The 10,028-nt window shown below is 53.9% G+C and overlaps 1 protein-coding gene across 1 annotated transcript; it reads right to left on the bottom strand.

Moving 5' to 3' along the window:
• Window positions 1-1,245: 1,245 nt before the first annotated feature.
• Window positions 1,246-6,513, bottom strand: PPM1J (protein phosphatase, Mg2+/Mn2+ dependent 1J). The gene is made up of 10 exons (XM_003793870.1): window positions 6,173-6,513; window positions 4,726-4,840; window positions 3,966-4,253; window positions 3,560-3,672; window positions 3,234-3,318; window positions 2,524-2,642; window positions 2,261-2,324; window positions 2,001-2,108; window positions 1,724-1,875; window positions 1,246-1,574 (listed from the first exon to the last, which is right to left on the bottom strand). Exons 1-10 carry the CDS (start codon window positions 6,490-6,492, stop codon window positions 1,427-1,429), a joined length of 1,512 nt encoding a protein of 503 aa, XP_003793918.1. The 5' UTR covers window positions 6,493-6,513; the 3' UTR covers window positions 1,246-1,426.
• Between the last annotated feature and the right edge of the window lie 3,515 nt (window positions 6,514-10,028).

The raw sequence follows: 10,028 nt of genomic DNA, 5'->3' as shown, positions 1-10,028 counted from the left end.
TTTTTTAAGATATAGAATTTGCGGCTCAGCGCCTGTGACTCAAGCGGCTAAGGCACCAGCCACATACACCTAAGGTGGTGGGTTCAAATCCCCAGCCCCGGGCCCGCCAAACAACAATGATGGCTGCAACCAAAAAATGGCCAGGCGTTGTGGCGGGCGCCTGTGGTCCCAGCTACTTGGGAGGCTGAGGCAGGAGACTCGCTTGAGCCCTGGAGTTGGAGGTTGCTGTGAGCGTGATGCCATGGCACTCTACCCAAGGGGGATAGCTTGAGGCTCTGTCTCAAAAAAAAAAAGATATAGAATTTGCGGCTCAGCGCCTGTGACTCAAGCGGCTAAGGCACCAGCCACATACACCTAAGGTGGTGGGTTCAAATCCCCAGCCCCGGGCCCGCCAAACAAAAATGATGGCTGCAACCAAAAAATGGCCAGGCGTTGTGGCGGGCGCCTGTAGTCCCAGCTACTTGGGAGGCTGAGGCAGGAGACTCGCTTGAGCCCAGGAGTTGGAGGTTGCTGTGAGCGTGATGCCATGGCACTCTACCCAGGGGGATAGCTTAAGGCTCCGTCTCAAAAAAAAAAAAAAAAGAATTTGCTACACTTTGTGATCCATTAGCTTGATAAGGAAGAAATAAAAGCCACAGGTGAGCAATTCTAAGATTTCTTTATATATATATGTACTTTATGTATTTCTCTTGCCTTAGCCTCCCAAGTAGCTGGGACTACAGACACATGCCACAACACCCAGCCATTTTTTTGGTTGCTATTGTCATTGTTTTAGCTGGCCCAGGTTGGGTTCGAAACTGCCAGCTTTGGTGTATGTGGCTGGTGCCTTACCCACTGAGCTACAGGCACTGCCCAATTCTAAGATTTGTAACTTGAGCAGTGGAGCTAGTGAACATTGAAAAGATGAACCAGGAGAACACGTTATGGGGAAACGGTGAAATCCATGTACGGTATGTTGAGTCGAAGAGTCAAAGAGCTGCCTGGGAAATGTTGGGGGGAACTGGAATGTATAGGTCCAAAGCTGAGGGAAGTCTGGGCTGGTAACACCAACTTAAAAGACATGAGCAGATGGATGATGCCGTAGTCAATGAGAACAGTCCTAGCAAGTGCATGGGGTGAGAGGAGTGGAAGGCAGAAAAAATAACCTGGAAATACCACATTTTTCGGATTGTGCTGATGTTCTTTTTACCACCCACAGTGTTTTTCCTTATCTTTTGGCTTCTAATCAAAGCAAATAAAGACACACATCTTTATCCATCCAGTTTATTTGCCAGTAGCTATCATTTTGGGTCTAGTGTGGACATCCTTTCACTTAAATTGCCACTGGAGAAAGGTCAGAAAGAAAACTTCAGAACTGTTATTGGTAGAGGGCTGGGTGGTTGTATGGAGGGCTGGGATGATGATGGAAGATATGGGGCCAAGCGCCTCAGGAATAACTGCCTGGCCCTCCCAGGGGGATGATGAAGACTGAGATGTCATCCCCGGAACCCAGCTTGTTGTTGGAGAGACGCCAACCACGTTCCTGGGGGGTGCCCCGGGCCCCCAGGACCAGAGCCTGGGCCAGGGCTGTATACCTGCCAGGAGCACATGTGCACATTCATGTACCATCATGTATATGTGAAGATAGATACACAGACCCACATGTGGGTCCCCGGGCATTGCTTCCCTTTACCCCTTCCTTCACCAGTGCCATCCCCTCACCACCATGTAATGCAACCCCTACCTGCCGGGATCATTGGGCTCATAGGCTGACAGCACTCTGTCCACAGTGGCGGCTACCTCACCATCACTGGTGACATCCCACAGGCCGTCTGTTCCCAGAACTAGCACATCATCTGGGCAGTGCTCGTACTGTGTCAGGTCATATATGCGTACCTGGTGGGGAAAGAGTAGAGGGGATTGCCATGTAGGTTTGGTGGACAGGGAGCTAAGAGTTAAAAGCTATCCAGAGACTCCCAGAGGAGGGAAGGTGTGGTTAAGGGGGGCCCCATGAGGCTCACCTCAGGGAAGCAGGAGAGGAAGGGCTTGATGTGTAGGTTAGAACTGCAGACCTTAAGGTTGTGGTCTCCCAAGCCCCGGGTCACCCCAATGGTGGCCATTACTCGAGCCTACAGGAAACAAGAAGTGGGTGTTGCTATAGACCGTCCTAGACTCCTAGAGATCACAGACCCCTCCCATTCCTACCCTCAGGTAGAACCTCCACCTCCCTAGACAAGTTGTGGTGGGTCCTGCCCTCTCCCACCTCTACCATGGAGTTTACCTTTTTGCCCTCCCCACAGACCAGAGGACACCTGAGATCCTCCAGCTCGATCTTTTTGTAGGCCCTGGGGAGGGGGAGTAGAGGAGGCATCACCCAGGCATCAAAGCCCCCTCCCATAGGAGCTACACACCCTCACACAAACCCCTTAGGGCCACATCCCCCCAACTTCCAGCCTGGCCCAGACTCCAGCTTCCACTTCACAGCTGGCGAGTGATTGGTTGTGTTGCCATGGGAACAGGCCCCAGCTCTGAGGGAAGTGTTACCAGCCAGTCATGTTCTGGTCCCGGTACAGCATCCTCTGCCCCAGCTCCTTGGGCTGAACTCTGCGGGGAAACTCAAGGTGGGTGAATTCACCACCCAGCAGCTCTGGTTTCAAGAAGCCCTAGAGTTGGGAATGGCCAGATAGAGCAAAAGGTCAAGGGGCATTATGCTCACATTATGCATACCCTGGCATACAGAACGTGTTTATACATAGTGGCAGACCCTTAATAATTTACCATGTGCCACACACTGTTCTAATATTTAAACTGATTTACTCCTCACAACAGCCCTTAAGGCAGAAAGTACCGATGCACAGAGAGGTTAAGGGAATTGTTAAGAAGTCAGATATTTAGCATAATACTCAAACCAGGATACACCCCAGGTGGCCTAGCTCCACAGCCCATGTGTTTATAAATGGAAGCCAGAAGCCATGCCTTTCAGAGGCCTTTGCTGTTCCCTTCCCCCACCTCTGACTCTACTTTCTTCCTCAGCCTGGGACACAATGGGAGCACCACACTAGCCCAGGTTCCTCCTGCTACATCCTCCCACCAGCTCAGCCCCCACTCCACAGCCCACACGACGGCCTTCCCAGTAAGCTCCTAAGAAGGGCCTTTCTGTGTGTGTGGTGGGGTGTCACAGTTCTTGGGACAAGGGTGCAGAGAGGCACAAGACCCAACAAAGAATGGGGGTAGAGAGTTTGCTTCCTACTTACAAGGAGCTGAAGACGCTGGCGCTCAGTTTCTGGGGTAAACTCCCGGGACATTGGAATGATTTCACCATTCCGGACAATGATGGCCCTGGCCAGAGAAAAAATATTTGAGCCTGGTTCTCCCCAGATCCCTCATGGAAAATTCAAGAAAAACCAGGCCCTCCCCATAATGACCCTAGGATTCCTTACCCTGGCCCCATTTTCCCTCCCCTCATGGATTTATGTCTATGATCCCTCCAATTTTTGATTTTTAACCCATACTACTTCACTATTCCCCCATCTCAGAGAGTGTTGACCTTGTAGCCACTTTCAGAGTCCCCTCCCCATACCTGCTGTCGCCTGCATTGGCCACATACATCTTGCCTAGCAGGTAGACCACAACCAGTGCGCAGCAGCCCCCCTCCACTTGGTGGCCACGCCGCTCCTGGGCCATCTGCTCATCCTGCCACATAAGGAAGGATCAGAGGGGGGTGGGAGAAGGTTCCAGGCACAAAGCCACCCTCTTTCCTCCCCCACCCCATCTGCAGAATGCATCTGGCCCAGTCAGGTCACCCTGGAGGAGAGGAGGGACGACATGGGTGTGTTGCCCATTCTCCCTCCCCTCTGAACCATGCTCTGCTCAGGCTCTTAAAGGTGTTATGGGTTCTCAGGGTCACTCTCTTAGGCCACCTGGCTCCCCTATAGAGCTGACCAGAGTGTTTGCCTAGTGGGTCTTTGCCCAGGTCACCCACTCACCATCAGCTGAAAGGCATTCTCAATGGCCCCCACTACCAGGCTCTCATGGGTCACTTCCTTCTGTGAAGGCCAGCAGGACTGAGGAGCAACCAGGTGAGAAGGATCAAAGGAACCTGGGGTATTTGGGGTAGACGGAAAGCAGAGGGGTGGGGGCGAGGGGTCCTGAAGAATCTCCACCAGGTCCTTTAGCTGCTCCCGGATATGGCGATGCAGGAGCCTTGAGGCCATTTCAGCAGCTCCACCCCCTGCATGCCCATCAAACAGGCCCCAGTAGTAGAAGCGAAGTCCCTGATGGAGGAAATGTTGGAGGTGTGAGTGTGTGTGTGTTAGGCAGAGAAGAACATGACTCTGGGCATCCATATAAACCTCAGAGAGGGAAGTCAGTGCTTGGTATTAAAGGCAAAGGAAGTTTATCCACTTATTCACATCGGACCTACTACTCTGTGTCAAGAAAGGGAAAGCCTCAGGAAAGCCACACTGGGAGATAAAAGATGCAAAAATCAGCATTGGCAATTAATCGAATCATCCATAAATATGTGAGCATCTACATTTTAAGAGGGAAAGTAAACATTTATACTGACACAGTAGAATCTAACTGACCAATGCCAGTTAAGGGTTCTGTGCCACAAGGAAGAAAGCTAGTGACAGGTCTTAAGAGACAGGTCTTCCACATATCTCAGATTTAAAACCGGATGCCTGAAGTCTCTGGGAAGAGGTGTCACTGTATCTCTGAAGGCTAGGAAAAAGGGTGGGGGGTTACCTGGCCTTGGCTAAGGTCCCTAGGCACCCCTGTAACACTCCTCCGGCCTTCCACATACACCACTTCACAGCAAGCCTGGTCCTCATTGTGCCGACTCTTGCCAGCATTGATGACCCTGCCAGGCAAGAATGATCACATCAGGTCAGATGCCAGACTAGGTCCTGGAATAACCCCCACCTTAGACACACACATCCTCTCCTGCTGGCTGGTCCAGCTGAGAAAGGTCATAGCCACCTGGGATGCAGGCCAGAAGGAAGAGGAGAAGGGAGGGCAGGCAAGGCACAAGGAGTACTGTCTGGGTGGCAGGCCTTGTCACCCCACAGAAAGGCCAGCAGCAGCACCTGCCTGCCTCAGTTTCCCCATTCATAGAAAAGGAGGCATCCCAAGTGGTGCTGTTGAGGTAAGAGCTAGATGGAGGCAGGAAGTTTTACTTTCCTGCTAGCCAAGACCCTACACATCCCATCTCTAACCCACACCAGCTCTCCTAATGCCTGTCCCCAGCACCTCACTCTCATGGACACACCCACCCTCACCCTAAATCCATCCAGCGAAAGTTTCTGCTGCTTTGGCAATAAGGAAGTACTACAGCCCAGACTCGGAAAGAGGAATTGAAACAGCAGTGGAAGCCCACCCGGACTGGGCAGGGGCCACATAACCACAATCTCCTCCCACCAAGGAAGCTAAAGGAGGTGGGGGGAGTACACGGGACCACCAGCTACCTCCTTCAGGGACCTCAGCGCCCCTATCTCCTTCAGTGCACTGCTTTCCTGGAAGATGCATGAAAAATAACACACAGCCGGAGGAGCAAGCCGGCCGGAGCTAGGGCGAGAGCGGAGGCCGAGGAGGGGTGCCGCTTCGTTGCCGGGCCGGCGCGACCAGTCAAGGGGTGTCCAAAAGGGACCCTCCTTCTACACCAGGCGGCGCCTCCCCCACCCCTGTGGAAGCTGGCGGCCTCCTAGTGTCGCCGGCTATTTCTGGGTGTGGAGGGGGAAGGGAACTACGGTAAGAGGGACAGGGAACTGGGGCACTGGGGCCGGGAAGCCGGTAGCGAGTCTTCCCAACGCTATCTCCCCTATTAAAAGGAACCGCTCCTTGAAATCCCTTCTCTCTTAGCCTTCAAACCACCGGGCAGCGACTGAGAACCGGCCAACTCATCCTTCGCGGGGCCCTGCCCCTCCGGTCTCTGGAAGGGAACCGGGTCCTGAAGAGGCGCGGGTGAGGGCAGTCAACGAGCTGGAAGGTCCTGAAGAAGGTGATTCTGGCTGCACTCGACTGGCGAGGACTGGGAGGGGGCGCCGCCCGAAGCCCAGAGGATAGCCAAGGTCCTGGGGGGTAGGGGGCTCCTGACACTAAGCGTGGTGGGGGGACGCATCCTAGCGCCGAGGATGCAGAGCTGGGAAAGGGGGTGGGCGTCCCATTCTGGTTGGGTGCCCCAGAGGGCGCTCACTCGGCATAGCCTGTGCTCCAGGGCAGGCGGCGGCCCGTGTCCGGGGGACTTTGCACAGCCCGTCCCGCGTGGTCGTCGGCGCGGCGCAGCCCCCTGGGGCTCAGCTGCAGAAAGGTCGGTCTGGAGAAGCTCGCTCGAGCCTCTGCAGCTCTCGCAGAAGCCCCGCTCCCGAGCTTCGCCGAAGGGCTTCTAGGTGCTTCTAGAGCAGCGAAGGGCGGCGCTGAGGTAGAGTTGGGCAGGTCCGGGGATTTGGGGCGCGTAGGCGGAGCGCCCCCGGAGCTCACCAGGTGCGCCACGGCCGAGCGCACCCGGTTTAGCATGCTGCCTCGCTGCCCCGCCCTCGACCGTGGCCCCGCCCCCAGCAGGCCCCGCCCCTAGGGCTCGGGGTGGGCGGTGCTCGCTCCCGCCGGCTCTTTCAGGCCATTGGCTCGGGGCCACCGGTCCGGCTGGGCAGGTCCGGGGCAAAACTTCCCCTTGCACGGGGCCATCCTGGGAACCGCCTGACTTCTGCCCCGCCCCATTCCGGCTTGGCCGTGCCTCAGTTTCTTAGTCTGTTGTGGGAGGGGGCTGAGAGAAGAAAACCCTATTTCTGTCGTGCTGTAGATTAGCCGTAAGCTAGAACTTTTCCATTGTGACGGGGAGCTAGGGTGCGGCCTCCTCGCTCTCGGTTCAGTGCAGCCAGCCCAAGGAGGTGATAACCTCAGAGTGAAAACAGTCGCTTCAGAGCCACTAGGTGTGAAGCACCAGGTGTGACATCACCTCTGGCTGCGGCTGCTGGAATGAGACAGCGAGCTAGTTGGTGCCCGGTGAGGTGGGGTGGTAACGACGCAGGCTGCAGCCGACCATCCTGAATCAGGGGGCTAGAGTAAATTTCTAGGCTCCTGACGGCGCCGGTCCCCCCATGAAGACCACTTCTAGATCTAGGAGAGCAGTTGCCATTCCCACATTACTTCCTTTCTCATAATCCAGTTTCCCCCCACATTTCGAGCTCATGACCAGACTCGTCAGTAAGGATGATAACATGACATAATAAGTAACGACCATTTACTGGGGATTCACTGCATACTAGGCTTTCTACAAAGCATGTTCCATACATTAGGTCTCTTATACCTCACACCAACTCTCCAAAGTGGGTTTTATTTTATTAGTTTTACTGATGAGGCAGAACTGGACGCCCCTGTCTTATATGACTTGCCCCCCAAAGTCACGCAGTAACTGAGAGATTCCCACTCATGTCAGCCCCCTGACGTCCAAACCTGGTCTTATTCTAATCACCAAGCTAATTTCTCCGGATCACGGAGGAAAGATTAGAAGATGAGTATCTGAGAGATAATTGGGGGTTCCTCCTCTTCCATCTTCCTCTTAGGGCCAGGCTGAGAGCAGTCCGGAAATGCTGAGCAAGTTCTGGGGCTGCCGCCAGGGGGAGACAGAGGCCAGGCTTAACACTTGCCTAAGCACCGGAGTAGCCCAACTGGTGGAAGATCAGAATTGGTGGTGCCGACCTGATGCCAGAAGACCTCCGTCCTTAAACCTCCTAATAAGGGAGTTGATCACTAGGTCTCCAGAGACATTACCCACATACACAGTTCAAATGGGGACAAGGCCCTTGAGGGCCTAATGCAAGTTGGGGTTGCCAGCAAGGACTATGAGCACCCAGTTCATGGTTGGGACTCCACCTCTAGGTTCTGTCTGCCAGATGCTTCCTGACCTTCCCTCCCTCTGCTCCCAGGGCTAAACTGTTCCCCCGGAAGGTGTGGCTTTCTTGGCAGCTTCCAAATAAAAATCCCACAATGGTCATTCAGGTATTTATTTATTTATTTATTTTGGAGACAATCTCACTTTGCCAACCTCAGTACAGTGCCATGGTGTCACAGCAACCTCAAACTCCTGGGCTCAAGAGATTCCCTTGCCTCAACCTCCCAAATAGCTGAGACTATAGGCACCCACCTATAACAATGCCTGGCTATTTTTAGAGATGGGGTCTGCTCTGGCTTAGTCTGGTCTTGAACCTGTGAGCCCAGGTGATCCACCCGCCTTGGCCTCCCAGAGTGTTAGGATTACAAGAGTGAGCCACTGCATCCAGCCCATTCAGGGTTTTAGAATTGTTATGCCTACTATGTCTGTGCTTTGGATAGAGACAACCAGATAAAAAGTCACAAAAGAGAAAAAAAAATCAGAACCAAAGGCACATAGAGCAGCAAAAGCAGACAGGAATAAAAAATGGGCTGCTGTTATGGGTTTTCCCTCCTGTTTGAGGAAAACTGGACCCAGCTCTCAGATAAATGGCATAACCACGGGGCCAAGCCAAAGGCTGAAGAAAAAATATAATCCTGGTTAATTTTTATTATTCAGTGTTTCTGGGACAGTTTACTTACCACTTCTCCATGTTACCCAGCTCCCTATGCCCTGTTCTTTGTGGCACCCACCCAGGTACAGCTGCAAGTGGGCTATAGAGCCAGGCAGGGCCCAGAGCGCCCCCAGCTCTAGTACCAGAAAGTCATCAGGGAAGTCAATGCCTCCCCTGGACTCCATAATAGCCCTTAGCCATATCCAAACCCTAAGGCTCTCCTCTCCCTGAACCTCTCACCTCCTATTCCTGGCACCATCACACCTCCTTCATGCTCAGACTGCCCCAGAACCTGGTGAGGAGGTCATCACCTCTACTCATCCCTGAAGCCCCAGCAAGTGCGAGGGACGGGGGGTGGGGTGAGAGAGACAGATTTGTGGGATGCTTTTCTCTGCTGAGAGCTGAGACTACTCAGTGGCTCAAGGCCTGGGACTGAGCTTCCTCTCCCTTATCTCTCCCCAACCTCCAAGAGGAGTGTCCCTTTGTTTAGAGACAAATTCACAGAACACTTTTCCCTCCTATTTATTGATGCTTTCACATCCCAAATAGAACTTTGTAAAGAATTATGATTGTAGGCTCAGGGCCTGTGGCTCAAGTGGCTAAGGCGCCAGTCACATACACCTAAGGTGGCAGGTTCAAATCCAGCCCAGGCCTGCCAAACAACAATGACAGCTGCAACTAAAAGATAGCTGGGCCTCGTGGAGGGTGCCTGTAGTCCCAGCTACTTGGGAGGCAGAGGCAGGAGACTTGATTGAACCCAGGAGTTGGAGGTTGCTGTGAGCTGTGATGCCACAGCACTCTACCCAGGGGGACAGCTTGAGGCTCTGTCTCAAAAAAAAGAAAGAAAGAAAGAAAGAATTATATGATTGTAATTAATTTTATTACAATTTTTCTGATGAAGATACTAAGTCTCAGAGTTTTATTCTCTAGGTGGATTCACACCTATATCCATGGGGACCATTCACCAGCCAGCTATGGCAGCCCTCCTAATTTCCCTAGTCCTCCTGCTCTTAGGTCACCTCTCCTGGGAGTACAGATACGTATTACTCCCTTCTGTCAAACAAACAGACATTAGTGACATAATGGGAACGTCCTGTATCTGCTGTGCCTGGAGGGACTGGGCAATCATTCCATACTGCCAGCCCTCTTCCTTAGCACTTTCTCTGAGCGACAAGACTGGGGGCCATGAGACGGTTAATGTTTCCAGAGCCTGGCCCAGCTGAGATGTCCAGTCGAACGGAACCTGCAGGGACGATGACCTCTCTTCCCTCCTCTTGCCCTCGGCCGCCAGGGGCCGCTGCGTCCCGGCTGTGCCCGCCCGCCCGCCGGGCTGAGAGCCCCGCGCTGTCCCGAAGGAGGTGGCGGCGCCCGCACGGGGCTGGAGGAGCGGGGGCGGCCCCGGGCGAGGAGGCAGCCGCGGCGGCTGCGTGCTTCCCGGCCCGGCCTGCTGGCGGGAGCCTCGGAAAAACCCTGGCTGAGCTCTGCAGAGCTGGCGGGCCTGGCCTGGAC

Source organism: Otolemur garnettii, unplaced genomic scaffold (genome assembly GCF_000181295.1).
Source record: "Otolemur garnettii isolate 467f Iridium unplaced genomic scaffold, OtoGar3 scaffold00073, whole genome shotgun sequence".
Lineage (NCBI taxonomy): Eukaryota > Metazoa > Chordata > Mammalia > Primates > Galagidae > Otolemur > Otolemur garnettii.
The sequence above is the reverse complement of the archived record's forward strand: the minus strand, read 5'-3'. Positions and strand labels throughout refer to the sequence as shown.

Excerpts from the sequence above, each read along its gene's own strand:
- PPM1J (XM_003793870.1), bottom strand. The coding sequence starts at position 6,492 with ATGCTAAACCGGGTGCGCTCGGCCGTGGCGCACCTGGTGAGCTCCGGG. Across the intron at positions 3,673-3,965 it reads AGAATGCCTTTCAGCTGATG|GATGAGCAGATGGCCCAGGA; the intron begins GTGAGTGGGTGA and ends CTTATGTGGCAG. Across the intron at positions 2,643-3,233 it reads GCCAGCGTCTTCAGCTCCTT|GGCTTCTTGAAACCAGAGCT; the intron begins GTAAGTAGGAAG and ends TCCCAACTCTAG.